Source organism: Musca domestica, unplaced genomic scaffold (genome assembly GCF_030504385.1).
Source record: "Musca domestica strain aabys unplaced genomic scaffold, Musca_domestica.polishedcontigs.V.1.1 48, whole genome shotgun sequence".
NCBI classification, from domain to species: Eukaryota; Metazoa; Arthropoda; class Insecta; order Diptera; family Muscidae; genus Musca; species Musca domestica.
This window is the reverse complement of record NW_026712340.1, coordinates 2,390,574-2,415,904: the sequence shown is the minus strand read 5'-3', so window position 1 is coordinate 2,415,904 and position 25,331 is coordinate 2,390,574. Positions and strand designations below refer to the sequence as shown.

Sequence of the window (25,331 nt, the reverse complement as noted above, 5' to 3'; positions counted from 1 at the left end):
TGGTCCATGGAGACCCGCTGACCATCAGCTGGTCCATGGAGACCCGCTGACCATCAGCTGGTCCATGGAGACCCGCTGACCATCAGCTGGTCCATGGAGACCCGCTGACCATCAGCTGGTCCATGGAGACCCGCTGACCATCAGCTGGTCCATGGAGACCCGCTGACCATCAGCTGGTCTATAGAGACCCGCTGACCATCAGCTGGTCTATAGAAACTCGCTGACCATCAGCTGGTGCATAGAGACCCCCTCTTACTCTGAAGAGACCCTCTCTTCAGCTGTTATATAGAGACCCGCTCTTCAGCTGTTATATAGAGAGGCCCGCTTTTCAGCTGGTCTATCGAGGGAGACCCACTCTTTAGCTGGTTTATAAAGACCGGCCTTTAGTTGGTCTATAGAGTCCCGCTCTCAAGCTGGTTTATAAAGGCCTGCCTTCAGTTAATTTATAGAGACCCGCTCTCCAGCTGTTTTATAAAGACCGGCATTCAGCTGGTCTCAAAGACGACCGACCTTCAACTAGTCTAAAAGGTGATCATACTTCAGTTGGTCTATAGAAAACCGCTCTACAGCTAGCCTAAGAAGACGGGCCTTCATCAGCTGGTCTATAAAGACCTACAGCTGTTCTAAAAGAAGACCGGCCTTCAGCTGGTCTGTAAAGACCCGGCTTCAGCTGGTATGTAATGACCAGGCTTCAACTAGTCTAATATAACTCCCTCCCTCCCAATTTCTATAAGAAAGCCACTCCTGGGGCTTTACAAGTGATGCAGTGTTAAAAGGACCCCCTCCAGCTGGTCTACGAAGACACCTCCAGTTTGTCCATATAAAGATTTCTTCGGTCCCTCTTTAAAGGCCCCCTATAAAGTTTCAATTCCATTCGTTTTTAAGAGCATCATACAAGTCGGAATGATTTTTTTTAGGTCATCTATGAGCATAAACGAGGATAAGCCATGCTGATTAAAAAAAATAGAAAAATATATTAACAGTTTCCAAAGTTCCTACAGATACTACCTTTTACCTTTTCTAAAATAATATCAAACATGGTTACAACGGAAATTTCGAAGTTCCTTTGTAGATCCTTTACAGTACGAAAACCATTGACAACGTCATAACCATGTTTGACTGTTAGTATTTCATTACCTTTAGTTTCGCAGAGGGTTAATAGAATTGTAGAGTAGAGCGTAGGAAGTGAAATTGCGTGGAGATTTTATCGTTTGCTGATTTAACTACATTCTAAAAGATTAGTTACAAAATACAAGAAAGAAGGAAAAATGCCAAGCTACAAAATGAAATAAACAAAAAAAAATTAATAACAAAAAAGGAAAACAAAAAATATGTTATTCACAAACAGGTGATTTGAATCCATATGTGAAATATCGAAGTTCCGATGGAATGGCTTTTAATTTCTTTTTGGGCTAATTATTTAAAAAAAAATCGAAAATTGTTGAAGTCATTCCCTTTTCTAAGACTTATCCAGAATTGGTTGGGCTTTTATTCGATCTATTGCAGTTTGGAGTTATTTTGGTATGCCTTTGAAGTTTGAAGATCATTTAACTCTAAGATTTGATAGGTCGCCGCCAAATGGCCATATGTTACCTATTTTCCCTTTAATATGTGTTGAGATCCTATTAAAAAATGCCATTTTAATTTATTTTTATTATTTCTTTCTTTTTTCATCATTTTCATTAAATTTTTTCACTTTATTTTGTTCGCAATATTATGTTTTTTTTTTTTTTTTTTTTTTTGCATTTTTACAAATTTTATTACTTTATTTTTAATTTTCGTTATTATTGTTATATGTTAATAATTGTCTTACAAAAAATACACATAGATGTTTTAAAGTTGATTTTCAAATTCTCTTTAAGGTTTTTTTTGTATAATTATGGACTTTTTGTTTTTCATAAATCGCTAACATTCCATATCCTCTGAACAGAGAGGGATACTTCGTTTAAACGAATTTTTTTTCTTTCAATAGCACAATTTTCTCTTAAATATTTGCAATACTTGAATAGTTTTCCAGTTTACCTTAATAAAACAAAATCCATTCAACAACAATTTTTCCAAATTGCACCAATGACAAAAATTATGAGAAGCCAAGGTCGGAGAGTGAGGTTATGGCCATTGGGGTGTGTTTATAAATGCTATTTTCAAAAATTATTTCCGTATGGAAAACATTTTACTTTATTATAAATGTGACTGAAACAGGCTCGGACACTAGGTAAACACCAACGACCAATATGTTTTCAATTCAATTTTGAGAAAGAAATATCAAAAGAAATTCATTCTAGAATAGTTTGAGTTGTGCATATTACATTGGGCGCCATCTATTGATATTGGTCGTAAAATAAGACTATAATATATAAGACAATTATCTTTTTTATCTGATTTTTCTTATAACTGGATTTTAATGACAAAAAAATTTTGACAATCATTCTTTGAAGTTCTCTTTTTAAAAATTGTATTTTAGTGCTAGTCAGCTAAATGCTTTGCAATTTGCATAAAATCACTGCAAAGAGCACCATCTATATCACAATGACCACCAATCTTTTTTCCATAACGAGTGCCATCTACATTACAACGAGCGCCGCATATTGATAATGGTAGCACAATAAATATTTATCTGACATATGCGGGTAGATGAGCATACTATTTGGCGTTTAATGGATAAATGGATTATATATAAAGTCAATTTAATCATTAAAGTAATTTGATCCAAACATCTTTGTGGAAACATTACAGTCATCCTGCATTATCATTCTGGACATTTTCTTCAAATTTCAGACTGGTATTTAATAATTTTAAAGACTTGTATTTAAACTTAAGTATAGATGGCGCTGGTTATAACATCTATTTCTAGCTCAAAGATTTTTTTCAATTGCATGTTGGCGCTGACCACGACTTCCAAGAAACTTTTTTTGTGGATTCCAAAATGATATTTGCACCACAAGAGATTGCAGAATTAAGGAAGAGTGTAAAAAATATATGCCAAACACCTGACCGTAGTAATTTTATACCTTTAGTCATATGGCTACAGAGGGTATTCATCATTTGATATGGCCAAAATGTGCGTCATCGAAATAACGATTTTAGACCCTAGATCACTCTGGACAGTTTTACGACATTTGGGGTCGATCTAGCTATGCCTGTCCATCCGGCTGACTCTCTCGATGATTGGTGCACACGATAACTCTCGAAAGGTGTATACGATTTGGTCCAAACTCGTAATATTATTTTCAAACTTAGATCGAGTTTGGAAATTGAATAACCAAAGTCATAAAATCAGAAGTAAGCATCCGGTTCTCTTCACATTTCACACTTCCCTTTATTTCTACTAACACAACCTTTGCATCCAGCATATGGATTCTCAGCTAAATAGTTCAAGATGTTGTGCAATGATTTTCAAATATCAAAATTCAGAACTGCATTTTCTGAAATTTAGGTTGAAAAATAAAATTATATTGAAAACTGGTTCCCATCTCTGATTTGGTTTGTATATTCCACTAACATGAAGGGGTTGGGTAAAACATTTTATGTCATCTCAGGCATCTTTTACATGGATATGATATAAAGTCCATATAAAAGATGCCTGCGGTTAGCGTAATTTTTTTTTCACTCAATCTTTTATGAGAATTCTAAACAGCTCGTTGCGCTATTTTTATATTATAGCCCTGAATGCATAAATCGAAATATAGATGCCGTTTGCTACATAATTTATTGTAATTTCTAAAATCGTTTTAACGATTTTGAACAAATTCTTGGACCCGTAGATATATTCCTTCTTCTATTCCCTCTGCGTTTTAAAATACCAGAAGGAAAAACAATCTGATACTATTAACTTCAAAACATGTGATCTTGTAATTGCTTATTGAAGTGTAGATGGTGTAGCCGAGGATGTCATGAAAGCGCCGTCTACATTGACCAGACGACGTGCCACGCAAATGGGTATCAGTCGATGGTCTTTACAGCTTTTTTACAAATTTGAAGATTTTACCGATTTTTCATCAAAAATTATCATGAGTGATGAGGTCCATTTCCACCTTAGCAGGTACGTAAATAAGAAAAATTTTCGCTTCTGGGGCACTGAGAATCCGCGTGTAACCCACGAAGAGCCATTACACCAGCTCAGTCACTGTATGGTATACTGTTTTCGCTGGAGGAGTCATCGGACCTTTTCCCTTCGAAGACGTCGCGGGTCAAACGGTGAGCGCTACAATGTAATGATCGACGACTACTTTTTGCCGCAACTTGATGAGTTGGGAGTGGAAAAGATTTGATTCCAACGGGATGGTAAAACGGCACTGCACAATCTGCACGTGCCACAATCGATATGCTGCAGAATGCATTTGCCGGCCGCCTAATCTCCAGTTTTGGCGATTTGCACTGGCCAGCAAGATCGCCTGATTTGACCACTCCAGACTTCTTTTCTTTTTGTGGGGCTTTCTAAAGTCGCGGGTTTATGTCAAGACAATATCCGTCAAGAATGTGAGGACCTATTGCCGGAAATTTTACATGACATCGTATTCTCAACTTAATTTAAGTTCGTTAGTCCGTTTGTAACTTATTGAAATAATAATTTTAGACATAACAAAGTATGTATTTCCTTGATCAGAGTAAAATTCTAAGACGATTTAGCCCTAACCGTTCGTCTGTTGTAATCACGCTAGAGTCAACACGAATAAAAATAGGAAGCTGAAATTCCGGTATTTGTCTAAAAATCCATACTAAAAGTTCTTTCTTAGCACTTAACCCCATGGAAGAGACATGTCCTATATAGGTCCACGATATCGTATAGCCCACATACAACGGTATCCCCTGACCAGGTCCTGATTTTCGTATAGCCCCGATATAATGGTACCTTCCTATATTCGGTATTTTGTGATTTTAGCTACATTATTCACCGGAGTTTTTTTTCAAGTCTCGTATTTGAAATATTTGTTTTTAAATTACAGCCAAAAAACATCGAACGTCTATTTTTGCGCCACCTTGTATAATGCCAAGATCTCCCAGACACATGGTCTTTATAAGAGAGATTAATATAAAAACTGAAGCATAGATGGCGTTAGTTATAGTACTTGGCCCAATCTCAAGTTTTTTTTTTCAAAGAGTTTACAATAAATATCGTAGTATTAGTATAGCAACGTTATTTACGGCAAATTCTTGTCAAAGTTGAAAGTTATTATCTTTTGCGTACAAGTCAGACTTGGGTCGAACATATAAATTTTGATTAAATTACTAAAACAACCTCTTGCCATAACCTCACATTATGGTATGCCAATATTTTTGGCATTAGAACACTTCACACGATTTAATTTTCTTATCTGTCCTCAACAGATTTTTTACATTATTTTTGTCAAAAAAAAACAAAAACAAATTTTTAAACAAGATATTTTCCCTTGAATTCAAATAATTTCATCCAATCCAATTCCATGCTATAACCAATCAAATTCCCAGTTTCATCTACAATTTCTCTGTGGTAGTTATTAAAAAAACATTTAGTTTTTTATCATTTTTTCGGTAAAAAATTAGTTGTTTGTTGTTTGATATTTAAAAATTAAATACAAAGCTTTATTAATTTGTTTGTTTGTTTGTTGTTGTTATAAAAACTAAATAATTACAAGTAAATGTATATGTATTAATTTTTGTTTTTATTATATATAGATTTTATATACTTTGTTTCTAGTCTAACAGAAAATAAAACTATATAAATTTAGTTATTGTAATATTTAAATGTAGATATATGTAACTATATACTATATATATGTATGTATGCATCAATGTCAACAATAGTGGCGTTGTATTCTTTTTTTAAATATATTTTTTTTCTTAGTTTTCAACAATTATTTTTGATTTTTGTTTTATCAAGTTTAGTATGATTTTGTAAATAATTTTATTATTATTATTTTCTTTTTTTTTTGTATATAATTAATTTCAATTATAGAACATATGTTTTACAAACTTGAAGGCATTTCCATTTTTTTGTTTTTGTTTTGTGTCAAAAAAGCTTTACGTTCTACCCTAATATGCTGTGTTGTTTCCTTTCGGCATCGTTTTTCTATGATTTTTATTTTTTTGCTTTCAAAGAATTCAATTCCTACACTTAAATTAGAGAGGGGAATTTTTGCTTTTTGTTTTTAAATTTTGGTATATTTTTTATATTATTGTTATTGATTTTTTTTTATTGTTGTTTTTATATAGTTTTTGTTTTGTTTTTAAACATATTTTGATTTTTATCATTTCATTTAATATCACAGTTGAAAATAATAAAATAAATTTGTATTTTTAGTTTTTTTTTATAAATTTTATTTTGTGTGTTTTGTTTTTCGATTTCCTTGTAAAAAAGAAAAATTGTTGTAAATTTTCATGACTAAATTGATTTCGTTATCGAAATTGAATTTTTATTTAATTTTTGCAATGTTTTGAAAATGCACAAAATTTTTTATCGATCAAAAAATTTCGAACGATCCCATCTTTGCTAAATTCACTTCCTAAAAATATTCTATCTATAGGAGACTCTTCAAGCCTTCTATACAAAGAACGCTCGGGAAATGTCCAATTTATGAAAAAATCCATGCAGGTCTTTATAGAAAATCTATACAGGGTGAGACGAAAAAACGGCAACCAACCAACGACGAAAAAACTGTTAAAATTATTCCAGTGACAGCTCATTATATTGTTTACAAGCGTTCAAAAGCATTTTGGTGAGAATTTTCTAGAAAAAATTTATTCGTTATGAAATTCAAGCGGGATAGTGTGATTTCTTTATGTTTGGCTGGAAAACCACAAGTGGCTATCGTTAGAGCACTCCAGCATTTAAATGTGAATAAATATTTTGTGTCTCGTAACATCGCTCTTCACCGTAGCGTAGCCCGACGTCAAGGAAGTGGATGGAAGAAAACAGCAACATCAGCAGAAATTGTTCGAAAAATAAAGAAGCGACTTGATCCGAACCCGCTTCGCAGTGGCCGAAAAATGGCTCGTGAGCTGAACGTATCGCAATTTTCCATTCGGCAAATATTGAAAAAAGACCTCGGTGTAAAGCCATTGAAATTCCAAAAAAGTGCAAGAACTTACACCGCGACAGAAAGAAAATAGACTCAAAAGAGCTAAAGAGTTGTTTCGCTTGGCCGAAAGCGGAGAACTGCCGAGTTCGGGTTTCTTCGATGAGAAAACATACGTTGTCCAGTCGTTTGTAAACAAACAAAATTATCGTGTTTACTTGCCAAAGAGGTCAGCGGAAAATGTAAACGGAAAATGTGCTTCGGTTGGCCACCAGAACTCAAGCGCCGGCCATTGTGATGGCCGCCATAACAGCGGATGGTCGCTCTCTGCTTGTATTAATTGACTGTGGCATCAGAATAAATATGGCAAAAATATTCTGGAGGGTGTATTAAAGCCTTGGGCACGCATTTTGGCCGCAGACCTTGGATATTCCAACAGGACTTAGCATGCGCCACCCAAGAATGGTTACAAAGTAATGTTCCTCGCTCATTTCACAATGGCCACCAAAATCCAGAACTCAAGCGCCAGCCATGGTGATGGTTTGGGCCGCCATAACAGCGGATGGTCGCTCTCTGCTTGTATTAATTGACCGTGGCATCAGAATAAATACCGAATATTATCGAAAAAATATTCTGGAGGGTGTATTAAAGCCTTGGGCACTCATTTTGGCCGCAGACCTTGGACATTCCAACAGGACTCAGCACGCGCCACTCAAGAATGGTTACAAAATGAGGTTTCTCGCTTCATTTCCAGCGCACAGTGGCCACCAAAATCTCCGGATACCAATCCGTTGGACTATTGTGTCTGGAGTATTTTGGAAAGCAAGGTTGGCACTAAAAAATACCAAAGTGTCGATTACCTCAAGCAAGCAAGCTCTGCCGGGAATGGGCCAAAGTACCGCAGAGCAACATTTGTGCAGCGTGTGTGGTTTCACCGGCCGTTTGAAGGCCATAATTCGTACCAAAGCTGACCAATTCGAACAAATCTAAACATATTCGAAAATTTGATGCTATTTCCGACATTTTTTGCTTTCATTAAATAAAATTTAAAAAAATGTAAAAAGTATGGCGTTTGACTTTGTTGCAGTTTTTTTATCTCACCCTGTAGGAGACTCTTCCAGTCTTCCATCCTGGAAATGTCCCATCCATGAAAAAATCCCTACAGGTTTTATAGAAGGTCTATAGTATATAGATAAAAATCTTTCTAATAAGGGAAGTCTTTTTAAAGGACTTTTTTCAATTCAAATTTTGTGCACTGTTCTAGCAATTTTTTCAAATTTGTTTACTCGATTTCAATATATTTTCTTAATTTACTAAAAATTTATTTTATTTTTTTGCATTAAATTCCACTTTGTTGTTTTTAATTTTATTATTATTATTTTTTTTTTTTTTGTATTACGTTTTGAAACACCGATATCTTAAGCATTAGAAAATAGTTTGTGTGTATTAGTTTAAGGTTTCAATTTTCAATTCTTTGAAGGGTTTGGTTTTTGTTTTTTTGTATTTCAAGGTAAGCAGCTTAAATTTGTTGGTATCTTTTGTTTTTCTTCACTTAGACGACGACAAAAAGAATAGAGGGGAAGTTTTAGAACCACTGGTTTACTTTATAACTACCTAACTAATAAATTTGTATAAATGTAAAATCACTTGGTGTATGTATGTATATTTATGCTCTCTGTAGATCTTCTAGATCATAAGCTTTCCCCTCTGGGCTAAGGAGTTCTTTTTCATAAGGATTTTCTGTTTTGATGACAAAAATAGTATTGGAGATTTGATGGAGCACTCGAAGAATTAAAATTAGATTTTTTGAAAAAATTTTCGATTGTTAATTTTCCAAACACTAACAAATTGGTCCTTTAAGCTTAGAAAGAAATGAAAATGAATCCTCATCGTCCCATGGCAAAAATAGCAAGACAATTTTGTATCGTAGGTAACAATTGTTCAGAACTTGAATAAAGGATATATTCTATTCAATTTCTAATACCAACAACTAAAAAACCAGCTAAGTTCGGTCGGGCCGAACTTTTAATACCATCCACCATTTAAAAGGAACTTGAAAACTTTCACACAAAAATATTTACAGAAATTTACCACTTAAATGAAACCCGTTATATAGGGGATATACGAAAACGTGAACCTACATACGAAATTGTTTGTCATAGGCTGTAGTACCCCTTACGAACTTTAAATACGAAATTTGAAATAGTTCAATTGAATAACGTCGCTAAAATCATGAAAATACCGAATATCGGGAGGCACGTACGATAACATAAAAATTAATTGAAGTTATGTTTGAACCAATAGGAAATAAAAAAAAAAACAAGTAAAAACGCAGCAAAGTTCAGCCGGGCGGAACTTTTTATACCCTCCGGCATTTTGAAGGAACTTAAAAACTTTCCAAAAATACCGCTCAAAGGAAAAGCGTTGTATGGGGCAATACGAAGACGGGGTTCGGTATACATATACAATTTTTGTCATAGGCTGTATTACCCAATACGACCTTTAAATACGAAATTTAAGCAATACCTGTAAACAATTTCGCTAAAATCCTCAAATTAACGAATATCGGGGGCTACCGTCGTATAGCGGATATACGATATGGACCACTCTCACCAGGGCTTAAAATACTCAGAAGGAGACAATTCCATTAGAAAATGTGGTTAAAATCATCAAAATACAGAGTATCGGGAAGTATCTTTATATGTGGGCTATACGATATCCTATACCTATATACCAATTCTCTGCCAGGGGGTAAAGTACTCACAAAGAACTATTTTTGTAGAATTTCAGACAATTCCATTGAAAAACTAGGCAACAATCACCAAAATACCGAATATCAGGGGGTATGTCTACAAATTGGTATTTGTAGTTCATATTGGATTCTAGCTCCTGTGGCGGAACATATTATATATAGGTCCACGTTTTTGTATAGCCACATATAAGGGTATCTCCCGACATTCGGTATTTTGATGATTTTTACCACATTTTCCCACGGATTTGTCTAAAAATTGGTAGTGAAACATTGTATGTATAGGTCCAAGTTTTTGCATAGCTCCCATATGACGGTACCACCCGATATTCGGTATTTTAATGATTTTAGCTACATTATTTAACGGATTTTTTCAAGATTTGTATTTAAATATTATAATGGCTTATGACAAAAGCTGCCTATGCAAGTCCACGTCTTTGATGATTTTAGCCACATTATTGACTGGAGCTGTTTCAAATTTCGTATTTAGAGTTCGTAATGGGAACTACAGTCTATGATAGAAAATTGTCTATGCTGGTCCAAGTCTTCCCCATATATCAGTACCTCCTTATATTCGATATTTTGACGATTTTGGGTACAATATTCCCCGAAATAGTTTAAGATTTCGTATTTAAAGTTCCTAATAGCTACTACAGCCTCTAACGGGAAATTGTCTATGCAGGTCCAGGCCTTCGTATGGAACCTACATAACGGTATATCCATATATTCGATATTTTGATGACTTTAGCTACTTTATTTAACAGATTTTTTCAAGTTTCGTATTTGAATATTGTAATGGCTTATGACAAGACCCCTTCGTATAGACCCCAATATAATGGCAATAGATATTTTTAATATTGTAACAGAATTTTTAACGGATTTTATTTTTTTGAAATATGCCTAATTCCTTCAAATGGTGTAGGGTATTCTAGCATCGGCCCGGCCGAACTTACAGCTTTTTACTTGTTACTTCTAAAATTAATTGATATATAATCTAGCTCGAAGTACCATTTATCTCCAATCCACAAAAGCGGTTTCTATCACATGTCTAACTTCAATATTTGAATTTCTTAAAAGAACTAGGTTTTTTTTTTAATAGTTCAGGCTTTTTAGGTATACTTTGAATTGGCTCGAAGAACCATTTTTTCAATTTCACAAAATTCTTTTCTTTCTGTATTTTTTTTTTTTTTTTCTATTCTCAATTAAATTTCAATTCTCCAATTATGCTTAAATATTGAAGGGGAAAGTTCACTGTTTGTTTTTAATACATTTTACTTATATTTAATCCAGCTCGAAGGACCATTTTTTTATAATTCACAAAGCTGTTTCGGTCCCTATATCTCCAGCCTGATTTTAATAATTGGATTTTTAGTAGAACAAGTTATTTTTCCATTTTAACAGTTTTCATTGCAGATCGAAGTCACATGACATTTTAAAACTTTATTTCTTCTTCTTCTGTTTTTTTTTTTTAATTCGATTCTTTTAGGATCATCAAGGTTTCCTTTGGAATTTTTGGTTGAGTCTTACTCAAAACCGGAGTGCTATATTTTTCCAAACCCACAAAGTCATTTCTGTCAAGTATTCTCCCAGGAATGTGGGGGGCCTTTTTTCTAGTTTTCAATTATACATATTTTTTCAGATTTTTTCTATATAACAGTTTCTTAAAATTTTAAAAGATTCCAATTCCAGCTTTAAAGACCATTTATTACTTATCCACAAAGTTATTTCTGTCATCAAGTCTCCTGGCTGATTTCATGGGGGAATACTTTCCATTTTTCTTTCAAGGCTTTATTTTTTTTAATTTTTGTTCTTAAAAAAATATATTTCAAATTTGCACATTTTCATTTGTAGTTATTTCCATTTAAGGATAATACTCAAAGAAATAGGCTTATTAAAAAAAAATTACAAAAAATATATACATTAACATATTTCGTTTAAATTACAACTGGACAAAAATTCTGTTTGTTTCACTTCTAAACAACGAACACATAGTTTTTTTTTTCCATTAATATTACTTGTTATTGTGTATATATATAGAGAGGGCAAATATATAAAAAAATTTATATATACAAACATTTTTAAAGGCTAAACAAACATCAACACACTCTTAAATTTTCGTTTTATTTCTTTTAGTGTACACAAACAACATAGAGAACTGGTTTTGGTAGTTTGATTTTTCTGGTGAAATAAAAATAGAGTATAGGAATATATATAAAAAATTAACACAAAAAATAAAATAAATAACATTTATGGGAAACTTAAAAATAAAAAATATACAACAAAGCTTCTTTATACACACAGTTTGAATGTCATTGGGATGTTTTTTTTCCTAAACATACATTTGATAAAAAAAAGAATATGGGAGTGTTTTTCCGCTCAGCTTTCTTGGAAAGAGAGTTTCACAACTGTGGGGGGAGGGGGGTATGTTTTGAAGAGAGACAAGTCATTGCCATCATCAAGTAAATTCTATATAAACATAATTATCCCCTGGATCAGATCCGGGTAGTACTAGTCACACACGTACTCACACCCAATAGCACTGTGGCAGGTAAACTAAAACTGAGGGGGTTGGGGAAGGGGGGCTCAGTACACCGTCGTTCCGTTCCACAACTGACAGACACGGACTCTCACAGATCACACTAAGGACAGACATCATCTTTACACAAGTTTCTACTAGTATTTAGGGAGGGTATTTGAGGGACGGCTGTTGGATCTCCCCATCTTAGTCTAGAGATCGTTGATACAAGGAGTTGTTTGGCTTTCTTTTCTTTTTTTGGATTTTCTTGAAACCTTAGTTTAAAGTTTTCTTTCTTTTTTCCTTTCAATATGTGTCAGCAATCGCAGTCTATGAGGCTAAAATATGTTTTTTTTTTTTTTTTTGGAGTTTGGAGTAATACAGATATAGATTTTCAGTTAACATTTGTTGTTGCTTTGTATAAGTTGTTGGTTTTAGCATAGAACATACATTGAGAAAGTGCTTCAATGATGATTCGATTATTTAAACAAATGACATAACAATTATGATGGCTGATGAAGGGAGTTTTTGGGTTTCTTTTCTATAGTTCTTTTTTTTAATTGTATTTACAAAAGCTGTTATTTTTTGGATTTAAAGTTATTAAATTTTAATTTTTTTTATTTATTTTTATATCATCATCGTCATCATCATCAACAACTCCATCCTTGGGCAGGGCTAAAACAAATGTTTGTTTATAATTTTTTTATAACTTTAAATAAATATAAAGTTGTATCCATAAATTCGGGGAGCGAATACCCAATAACCCTAACAATTAGAACTAGGGGTTGTTCCGTTTCCCAATTGAACGATTCACTAAAGGAACTGCAGAACTAGGAACTGCAGAACTAGTTATAAATCATTGTTTATACTCTCCACCATAGTATGAAGGGTATACTAAGTTTGTCATTGCATTTGTAAAACCTCGAAATATACACTTTAGACCCCACAAAGTATATATATACATTCCTGATCAGCATAAAATTCTATGTCGATTTAGCGATGTCCGTCCGTCTACCCGTCTGTGGAAATCACTCTAGCCTCAGAACTAAATTAAATAGGTTAATAAAATTTTACTCAAATGTATATTATGTCTGCAGGACTTTTGGTATTGAAAATGGACCATGTAGGTCCACGCCTTCGTATAGCCCCCATACAATTGTACCTCCCTATTTTCGGTATTTCGGTGATTTATGCGGCATTATTAACCGAAATTGTTTCAAATTTGGTATTTGGTATTTGAAGAATACTACAGCCTAAGGCAGAAAATTGTCTGTGCAGGTCCACGTCTTCAAATAACGGTACGCCCCGATATTCGGTATTCTGATGATTTTAGCTACATTAATCACCGGAAATGTTTCAAATTTGGTATTTGAAGTTCGCAATGGATACCACAGCCTAAGACAGAAAATTGTCTGTGCAGGTCCACATCTTCCTATAGCCCCCATATAACGGCACTTTCTGATATTTGGTATTGTGATGATTTTAGCTACATTATTCACCAATTTTTTTCAAGTTCGTATTTAAATATTGTAATGGCTTATGACAAAACTTGCATATGCAGGTCCACGTCGTCGTATAGACCATAGTATAACGGCTACATTCGGTATTTTTAAGATTTTAACGGAATTTTTAACTGATTTTTTTTTTTTCGAAAATTGCCAAATTCGTTTTAAATGGTGGAGGGCATTCAAAGTTCGGCCCGGCAGAACTTACAACTTTTTTACTTATTAGTCCCTTAAAAAGTAACCGAACTATCTACAGACTGACAACGACGAGGTCCCGTTAATAGCCTACACCACATATCATACCCTATTAGGTCTTTGTGCATTTGTTTGTAACATGGAGAAGGAAGCGAGATAGATCCATAGTTACTTTTGAGGATCTTCACTTTCTGAGTCGATTTATGTATGTCAGTCTGTCCGTTCATGTAGTTTTGTGAACAAAATGCAGGCTGCATTTTTTATACGATTGAGATGAAATTTTCCAATCAATACTTGTCTGTCCCAAGGACTAACCCTATTGAAATTATGTAGATATAACTCCCACATATATCTCGAACCGACTTCGGATTAATTGTGCACCAAATGGCAAATATCAGTCCAAAAGACCTGAATTTTGGCACATTCGACCGAATTTAGTCTAGAAGCAAGTACATCAAATTTGGTGAAAATCGGTTCAGATATAGCTTTAGCTAACATATATATGTTTCATCCGATTTTGGGGTTTTAAATCCCTTACATGCATAATATGCCCTCCACAAGAATGATATTTGTACAGATAGCTTATGGACCTCAAAAATACCTCTGTCACATTTTATCGAGATCGGATCAGATTAGGATATGGCTCCCATGTATATCTTTATCCGATATAAGGTATATTGCACCAAATGGCCAATATTAGTCCAAATGACCTGAATTTTGGCAATACCGAGTTAATTCATCCCAGAAACAAGTACTTCAAATTTTGAAAATCGCTTCAGATATAGCTTTAGCCCCCATACATATGTTTCATCCGATTTGGGGTTTTAAGTTAATCACATCCGTAACATGCACCCTACAAGAATGAAATTTGGTCCCAAATAACTTATGTAGCTCAAAAATACCTCTGTAAAATTTTATCGAGATAGAGCCAGATTAGGATATAGCCGCTATATATATATATCTTTATCCGATATCAGATTTATTGCACACAAATGGCTAATATCAGCCGGACTGAATTTTGGCAATTACGACTTTTTTCATCCTCAAAACAAGTACATCAAATTTGCTGAAAATCGGTTCGGATATAGGTATAACTCCCATATATATGTTTCATCCGATTTGTGCGTAATATGCTCTCCACAACAATAATCTTTTGTACCAGATACCAGATACAGCTCAGAAATAAATGTTGAAAATTTTATCAAGATCGGTTCAGATTTCGATATAGCTCCCGTATATATCCTCAACCGGTTAATTGTGCACCAAATGGACAATATATGTCCAAAAGACCTGAGTTTTGCCACATCCCAACGAATTCTGTGAAGAAGCAGGTACATCAAATCGGTTCAGATATAGCTATAGCTCCCATATACATATATGTTTCATTAGATTTGGGATTTTAGGTTCCTCTCATGTATAATATGTACTCCACAACAATAATCTTTGGTACCAGATATGAGATACAGTTCAGAATAAATGTTTTAAATGTTGTCAACATCGGTTCAGATTTCCATATGGCTTCCATATATATCTTTATCCGATTTCAGGTTTTTGGTGCACCAAGTGGCTAATTCAGCCCAAATAATCTGAGTTTTGGCAATTCCTCATTAATTTATTCTAAAATCAAGTGCTCCAAATTTTGGTTAAAATCGGTTCAGATAAATTTATAGCTTCCATAAATATGTTTCATCTGATTTTGGGGTTTTAGTCCCTAACATGGGAAATTTGCACTCCACAACAATAATAATTGGTACCGAACATCAGATACTGCTTGAAAATGCCTTTGTGAAATGTAAGTGGCGCTACAGTTCTTTGGTGCCTTGAATAGCTGCAAATAATACGATCCATCAATCTTCATAAAAAAATCTAATGGAATCGCATGGATTGTCGACTAATTTGTATAAATTCACAATTGGCGACCTATGCAAGATTCTATTTTTTTTTTTTCAGTATATTAATTGGGTCACGATCAGGTCTGTGGATCCCACCAAGGACAGCCATTCATAAGAAAACATAACGTAGATCTTTAATCTATCATGGTCAGAAAAACTTACAAAAAAATCTTTTTCAGACTAAAATTCATGAATGGCGCCCAACTTAAGGCTTCCCAATGAAAAATGGTAATTTATTCTCTGAAATTTAGATGTCGCGCATAACTGCTTTTTGAATAGGAGTCTTCACAATGTTCTAGGGATTTTTAGAGTTTCCTCCATTTTTTTCGGGTTTCCTTTATTTTTAAATACAAACATTACGTGGATCTTTAATATATCATATTCTGAAAAAGTTACAAAAAAAGCTTTTTCGTATTATGATAAATTAGAAATCCATGAATGGCGCCCAACTTAAGACTTTCCAATGATATAAACGATTTTATTCATGAAATCTAGATGTCGCGCATGGTAGGTTTTTGAGTTGTATTCTTAATATTTTTCTAGGAATTGTTAGGGTTTCCTCTATTTTTTTGTATCTTTATATGGCACGTAGATAATTGAAGAATATTTTCAATAACAAATAAATACAAGAATAAACAAATAACAAAATGTATAACAAAATATATTTATAAGTACAAAAATCAAAAAAGAAAATAAAAACAAATCTAAAGCACAAAAATATTTTAAGCTTCGACTAGGTCTTGGAAAAGCCAGCTACAAGCTAAAGAAACTGAACAATTTCGGAAAAAGGGCATTTTGAAATTGGAAAACTACAATATAGCTTTATTAGTAAAACATTATTTAGCCGAAGTATTTGAGAGAAGCTGGTTTGGAGTTAGGCATAACTCAAGACCCAAAATCGTTTCAACTTCAGTACCGTAGATTTGCAATTTCTAATAGTTTTAAACCTAGAAACCAAAGATTTTGCCATGCCATGATATATGAAATTAATTTTATTTGAGCGGAATTAAAAAAGTTCTTCCAGTCCGTTTTTTTCTCTTCAAAATATAGAAATATCACCCTGATGCCAAATAAAATAGTCACTGTCAATTTGAGTCGTTGGCATACAAATGGGTGCAGAGGGATATCTAGTTTTGGAGGTTATTCAAAAACAACGGCCTATTTGAGATTTAAAATTCCTGATGTATCTAATATTCAGTGCAAGATCTGAGGATTAGGAACCGGCATGGTCAACGTTTTGAAAACAAAATGAAAATTATCAATTTTAAAAGTTTACCTAAGTCATGTGGAGAATATAAAGTATTGCTAGAATTGCAGAGCATTTTTTGAAAATTGATTAAGAAATTGTCCATGATTGTTGTTACTTTTTTTCATCTGCCCAGCGAACTAAGTGTTGGACGTCCGACATGTCTTCTCAAAGTCTGAAATTTTGTCAGACCCATCTGGCCGACTCATATCAGAATTCTATGCCAGTTATCTGGGAGATTTTCTCTCTTGTTGTAGAGATTTTTTCTCTTCTACATGTGTGATTGTTGGAAATGCTCACGACATTACATTCGAAGCAATGTTACTTCTGAATTTCCCATTAATGTCCTTGGTCCAAGAAAATATCAACCATACAATCCATACAATTTTCAGAAAGAAATTGAACCGAACTCGTACAGTTTGGTTCGCTGGGTACTCTATTACAACCACTGCTAAACGAACGATTTTGAGCAACGGGGTAATAAAAATAATAAGTTAGAAAATGATATCTCAAACTCAAACTTCTAATATTGTTTAAACGGTAAAAAGTAGATGAGAGAAGGGTAACCCTTTGTATTTCTTATTTTTTTAATTATCGATCAATCTTTGTTCTTTCCTTGGAGGGTTTTCTAATAAAAAAATCAAATTTATCTCAAAATATGGCACATTATTTTTAATCTCTTTCTACCCCTCTCTCTCTCTCACCCCAATTAACTTACTCTCTTATTAGAACTCAATTTTATCCTCTTTTTCTCTCTTTCATTTACGGATACAACTTTAAAATTCTCACACCCCTATTCTTTCAACATTCCCACGTTCTTCTTCTCAAAAACTTCCTCTCTATCTCTCTCCCTACAACCCCTTCTCTCCAACGCCTTAGGCAGCATAACCCATTTTCCGATCGGAGGCAATATTACCCCTTATGACACCCTCACCACCTGACATTGAATTACAATAGGATCTGGGACGGGCCTTGGGCAATTCACCACGACGGCCACTACGGCGATTGACATGTGGTGCCATTTCTTTGGATATGTTTGAGCCCTGTTGGGCAGCTACCTGGGCGTTGTCACGATTCTTAAATGAACCTCCAGCCCCTCCACTGCCACCATTACTCACTTTTTCATTTGTGTTATTTTCTAAATTTTTATTATTATGAGAATCCGACAGGCGATCATGACTTCGGGCCCTGACAATGGCAGGGCCAGGTGATTGCCTGGCCGCAACCCCCGGTTCATTAGCCTTCGTTGCTTTGATGGCCACACCCTTGTGTATCCTATAACCCGGTGGTGTATCCCTAATTTGATCACAAAAATTCGCCGATATATTATGAGATCGATCCGTCGAAGAGGAGTTGTTGTGATGATGATGATTTTGTTGTTGATGGTTCTGTTGTTGTTGCTGCCTTTGCCGGCGGGCAATGCGTGAAGCTACCGGTGACCTGGGTATATATTGTGTGGGCATGGCATAACGTTCGGTTACATCGGGTGAGAGATCTGGGTAGGGGGCAGTGCCTGTGCGCGGTTGGAAAATGTGGGGCCTTGGCTGTGGCGGCGGAGGTGGTGTCACCTCGGAGGGCGAAATCATATCTGTACAGTGGTGATTATACGAGGCCGGCACAATAGGCAGGGGGATATTTGTGGGTCTGGGTGGACCCGGCTGCGGCTGCTGCTGAGAGCAGGCCGAATTCTGCCTATATGGTACCGGAGAGTAGGCCGGATGGAATGGCAAACCATTTTGTTGATATATAACCCGCTGAGCCGGATTCATGTCAGGATGGGGATGTAAAATGGCACCCTTTTCGAGAAGAATACCACCACCCTCCAAGGCCATGGGCGGCGATGAGCCATTCAAAAATTGTGGATTATTGTTATTGGGACTGGATCCCGAATTGTCACCAGCCGGATAGGAAGTTAAGTTGTTGTTTTCCTTGTTAACAAAATATGAACCCGGAGTGGGTTTTCCAAACGGCACATAGGTTATGTCATCGTCCGGCTTGAGATTTTGCATGGAGAAATTATCATCCTCAAAGGTCTCATCGAAATTACTCGAGGACAAGGGACGTTCTGTATAGGCCTGGTTGCGGGCAACTGCCGTCTGGGGTTGAGCTGCCGACGAAGAAGAGTTGCCATTGGGTGTCATTAGATTGGTGGCATTGCCAAAGTTGGAATAGCTAGAGGACTTGGGCGGTTTCGGTTTGGAATGTATGCGAGCAAAACGGCCACTGTTCGAGCCCCCACCCAAGGCAGAGGGGGCGGGCGAGGGTGGATGGTTGTTGTTCAGGCTGTTGGTTAGACTGTAATTACTGTTACTCAAGGAGGTGTTCATGCCAGAGCCAAGACCTCCTCCCCCACCGCCATGATGTTTCAAACTGGAGTTCAAATTTTGATTGGAATTCTGTAACGAGGCATACGACAGCGAGGGTGTGGTATCCTGAGTGGGCGTGGAAACCGATGCTCCGCCAATTAACATATGACGTCTCGACCCACCACCCCCATTCACATAAAATTGATGATCCGCCTTGGCGGTACTGTCATCATAATAACTTACCCCTCCCCCGCCCGTTTGCTTCTGCACCAAATCAATGGCCGTGGCCGTGTTGGCCGGGAAAATACTATTCGAGGTTAGGGGACTCATTTTGCGAGCCTGTTTAGGACTATAAAGCATACTGTTACTGGCATTACTATTGTTAGTGGAATAACTACGGGTGTTGTAACTAGTGGACATGGGCGACAGGTCCAGGGGCTGACGGCTGCGTCGACCTGAACCCATGATCGGTCCATTGTTAAATTGTTGATATTGACTACTGTTACTGAGCAGGCTACCATTATAGCTGCCAAGATGGCCATCCATGGTTGGACCGGAGCCTGGTCCTCCCCCTCCTCCGCCCATTATTAGACCCTTATTGTTCAGATTGTATTGACTGGTGTTCGGATTGCTCCGATTACTTTTGTGTGTGTGTATTAAGAATGTGTTGCTGTTTGTTGTTGCTGTTGCTGTGGCATTATGGCGGTTACTGTTACTATGGCTATTGTTCTTGCTGTTGCTGTTGTTGTTGTTGCTAAAATTGTTAGTAAGTAATAAAAGATTGTTGTTGCTAGTTGCATTCGGGCCATGAGCGGCAGCAGCAGCAGCCGCAGCGACGGCATTCGTTTGGCTACTATTACTAAATTGTCTATGCAGGGATGAGAGTTGCTGATGATGATGATGCTGAGAATTGGAAGAAATTGATGATCGAAATTGTTTTTTTGCAGCGCTTGGTGTGGCTGTATTGGTATTATTTATGGTAGTAGTAGGAGTAGTAGTTGCTGTTGTTGCCAATGCATGAGAACTGTTACTGAGATGATGGTTACTGTTACTGAGCGAATGGTGGAGCGAGTGTTGGTGGTGGTGATGATGCTTGTTTGAGAGCATTGTTGCACTTGCTGAGGTTGGTATACTGGTATAGCTCACGTACATTGGATGGACGACCGTGTGCTGGGGGCTTTTGGCATCTCCATTCATGAAATCGACTGTAGTAATTGGGATGTATTCCAGCAGCAACCATAGGTAGGGTAGCGAAGAATATCCAGGGACGAAAATCCATTCCAAAGGTAAATTTGGTTTTTGGCATTGCATTGAAAGTAGGAAAACATTAAACATTAAATGAGCAAGTTTTTTAAGATCCATTTAATGTTTTTTTTTTTTTAAGTAATAATAAGTTTTATTTTGTTACTTAAGTCTAGACATATCCTTTTGCAAAGTGTGTTGACAAAAAACAATGATGAACGATGAGGTAACAACAAGACAACATGACTAATATCTAAAAGATTTTTGCAATAAATGAGAATGACAAACTGATGAGTTTTCAAATATTTCAATCCCTAAAAAATATGAAAAGACAGGCAAGCAAATGGGCTCTTAAAACAATTTTCGGCGTTTTTTTTTTTTTTTTTTTGCAAACCAAAAGTTCTAAAAAAGCTATGGATAATTCATATTTTTTTACAGAACTACACCGCGCGATTTGCTCTTCAGTCGTAATAAAAATTTCTAAGAGCTCAAAAAAATGTGTGATCGTGGGAATTGTCCTTGTGATGACTTTTTACAATATTCGGAAGGATAAAGATGGCTAATATTTTCGATTCCAAATTTTGGGAAATTAAATATTATTTGGTACTGCAACTGGTTTGGTTGAGTATCTTGCTTGCACACACTCTATGAGAATAGCTCTCTCTCTCCCCATTAATAAACTTCAGAAACTTTAATTCAATCGATACTTCCCAAGAGTAAGATCCCGCTCAGGAGTCAATTTCTCTCTGAGAAAGCAGTAGAAATTTTCTCTTCAATATTCTCTTTGTTAGGCTATGGTTTTGATACAATACTAAAATTTAAGATTATAAAAGAGAGCGATGGCCCCACTCTTCTCACTAACTGTTCAGACGAGATTCACTGTCAGAATGTTAAATTTTGAGAGAGTGTGTGTACTCTCTTCAAATGCACACGTGCCACTTTTTCCGATCTGGGTGCTGGGATTTTTATGAATCGTATAGTCAATAATGGCCCAAGGCAGGAGTATGATAGATTTATGAAAATTAAAAATATAAATTTCGTACTTTTCCCATGAGTCCTCGACAAGCCCTACAATATAATATGAAACAGATTTCACAGAGATAGACTATAATCTATAACCTATATGACGATCGGAACAACAGAAACATTATTGAACTATTCATTTGAAAATAAAATACTTCTCTTTTCATACCTTCATTTGCCAATAGCATAGAGTAGAACGGGTTTTGGAATCAACAACTATACATTCCTTAGAAAAAGTGCTCAAAGCTTTGATATAACTAACCTCACCACTCTGATATGGTAAAATCTCTATTTTACTTTTTTTTATATATTTTATTTTGAAACGTTTTGATGACTGCAAAGCACACTGATGTTAACTTTCCTGAATCAGACATAAAAATACAAAGGCTGAGGTTATTTTGAAAGAAATTGTAATTAGTATAAGGAACGCCATCTGTTCTTAGGTTTGAGTATTAGTCGTTAAATGGTATATAATACGACTTCTACTGTAGGAAGATAAAAAACAGATCCGTTTTAATATTTGGAATTTAATGTGAAAAGATTTTCGCAGCCTTGACTGAAGTTGTCAGAGAGCTACGATTCAAGCCTTTTTAAGAATTTATCCTTAAAATAACGAGCGCCATCTGTACATGAATATGAGGATTGAACGTTATATGCTAAAATATAATGCCACTTCTACAATCCAAAATCGAAAGAGCCAGTCTAATGCATCCCCGTTTAGGTTTAGTTAAACTTACATTCAATGTACCCATATTTCCTTAGAACTGACTTAGGTTCTCAAAGGTCAAAGATTTAAAGTTGTTTTTTTTTTTTTTTTGTGTTCAATATAAAGAACGCCATCTGTTCTTAAATTTTACAATTGCTTTTTAAAAGTAAAAATATAATGCCACTTTGAAAGATCAAAAGAAATAGTCAAATATATCCCAGTTTCAGTAATCTGATCTCCAAATCTTGACTCCAAAAATGTTCAATGGAGGTGGAAGGCATAAATCTAAAGCCATCTATACTTCAGATTTAAAATTGCAAAGATACAGACAACAATTGTTTTATTTACTTTTACTAACAGATGTTTTGACTGTTTTCAAAGATAAACATGAGAGTATTTTGTATTCTACACCTTAATTTGTCGTTGGCACAGTATTCCGTAGTTACGGAAAGTGAGAACTAGATGGCACTCAAGTAAAAAATTGATTCTCTGAGAAATTAAAAAGTAAAGAAATCTGAATGATCGTGGATTTTTAAGAATATTTTTAAAGGACTATCAAAGATAAAATCTTTGCCATGACCATCAATTTGTGAAAATTGTGATGAAGTTTTAAAAATGTATTTGAAGAACTATGGAGACCTCTAGTCTTCGATTTTGAGAACATTTTTTGAAGGGCAAGTGACAAATTTTAGAAAATTATGGTGGACTTATATAAATATATTAAAATATATTTTTTTATGGGCTTTCAGAAGACAATTGTTGCAAATATTTTGGAAGGACTGTAGTGCTGTAGTTTTAGATTTTCTGAGGGCTTAGCTTTGGTTAACCAATTATCTCGAATTGATAATAATAATTTTGACGGACTATCCGAACTAAAATCGATTTTATAAGAATATTTTAGAGAACCCATTGTAGTAGACTTTTTCAAGCAATAAGGTCGAAAGTTATTATTATTATTATTTTTTTCAATCAGAGCTGTAATCATGGATTTTGAACAGTATTTCCTACATTTATTATGGATTATTTTGAGCGTATATTTGTAGAAATAAGAGAGCTAAACTCAGGGATTTATAGAAGGACAATTAGAAACCAGTTATTGATGGACCATCAGAGCTCCAATTTTTTTTCTACGAATATTTTTAGAGAACTATCTGAAGAACTGCGAGAGCTAATATCGTGGAGTTTTAAATAATAATCATGGAGTTTTGACGATATTTTTGAAGCAATAAGGTCGAGAGTCATGATTTTTTTTTTTATTTATTTATTTATTATTATTATTATTTTTTTTTTATTTTTTTTTTTTATTTTTTTTTTTTGAGAATATGTTTGACGATCAATAAGAGCTGTAATCATGGATTTTGAACAGCATTTCTAACTGTGATCCTGAATTATTTTACCATCAGAGCTCCAATACTATTTTTTTTCTACAAATATTTATGGAGAACTATCTGAAGGGCTGCGAGAGCTAAAATTATAGTTTTAAAGAATATCTTCTGAACGAATATCTAAGCTCTTAATATTAAAGCATAATTTTCCAGAAATTTTTAAGCTACACTAAGAGATTATTCAAGATTATATTTTCAAGACCTATCGTAAGTGTCAACGTGGATTTTTTATAAATATTTTTCCTGGATTTTTCGAGCTATAATCGTGAATGTTTAAGGGACTATCGGAGTTAGAATTGTAAGTTATTCGTTTTTTTAAATACCATCTAAAATTCTATCGTGAAACGTGAATTGGTTTGGATTTTTAGGATTAAACTTTGAAGGACTATTAAATTTCTAATTTAGAATTTTTTAAATATTTTAAATGATTTTTGGCTATCTAACGTGGATATGCTATAACTACTACTTGGCAGCGATGGGGACAATAATTATGAATTTAAGGTTAGATATCACAATCTTAGCTATCCCATGAATGAATCGTAAGAATGATTGATAATCTAATGGATATATGCAACTAATGACAGCTATAACCGTATTCCAGCTAAAAAATAATGTATGATATAACTATGACGGAAAAAAACCTTTTAATTTTTATCGCTTTGATTTCAACCACACTTTGCAAACAGGATATTATACAAAAAATTACATATGTATATAAGTAAAAATAAATATAAAAAACAACAACTATGACAACATGTTTGTGGGCATCAGGTGCGGGATGAGATTAATGGTTGGATGGTATGGTGGTATGTGTCATTGATGTGAGATATATATGTGTGTGTGGATAAAAATATGACAGAGCGAGGTTACAATGGATGGCTGGACGGATGGATGGATGACACATTCATTGGTAATGGTGGTTAGGTTGTTGGGAGGATTTTTATTTTTTTGCTTTTGAGGTTGGGAACATTCTGTGGTGTTGGTTGATTGTTTGTTTGGTTAATTTAAAAATAATTTACATACAAAACAATAGTAAATGAATGGGGAGTTGTTTTTTTTCGTTTTGGTGTTAACAAAAATAAAATAAATAAAAATTTAATTTACAATTCCATTTGTGGTTTTCATTCAATTCAATTAAATTTTCGTTTTGAATTAACAACAATTTTTTGTTTCATTTCTTTTTTTTTTAAATTTCAATTTTGACATACGGGTATTTAGTTATGATGATTATATGATAATATTAAATTAAATAGGAGTACACACAAATCAGTCATAGTACAATGAGAATAATTTACAAACAATATTTATGAATTATTTTTATGGGAAATTAAAAATAAAAATTAAATGAAAAAAAAAAAAAAATGTTATAAAAAAAATAAAAGTCGGTCACGGCCGACCCTGTTATACCCTACACCAGCTGAAGTCGTGGAGTTTTAGAGAGCATTTTCCCAAGGACAAACAGTCCAATAAATGTGATTTTCTTTAAAGAATATTTTCCACTAGACGTGGATTTTTAAAGATGGTTTTTCGAAGAACTATCACTTCAATAAACCTGGATTTCAAAGAATAATT

The 25,331-nt window shown here is 34.6% G+C and overlaps 1 protein-coding gene across 4 annotated transcripts in view; it reads right to left on the bottom strand.

The window, feature by feature from the left end:
* LOC101896813 (sodium/potassium-transporting ATPase subunit beta-1-interacting protein) overlaps nucleotides 1–25,331 on the bottom strand; it is a 144,746-nt gene that overhangs the window by 6,918 nt on the left and 112,497 nt on the right. Inside the window, exons 7-8 of one of the 4 annotated variants that reach the window (XM_011292750.3) lie at nucleotides 20,554–20,608; nucleotides 5,897–12,597 (exon numbers count right to left, since the gene is read on the bottom strand). The exons of 1 other annotated variant lie outside the window; for it this stretch is intronic. In XM_011292750.3, coding sequence (XP_011291052.1) covers nucleotides 12,576–12,597; nucleotides 20,554–20,608 — 77 coding nt within the window. In that variant the 3' untranslated portion in view covers nucleotides 5,897–12,575. Of the gene's footprint in view, nucleotides 1–5,896; nucleotides 20,609–25,331 lie in introns of those variants that run through there. 2 more of the 4 variants (XM_011292751.3, XM_011292749.3) reach the window with 2 other exon arrangements.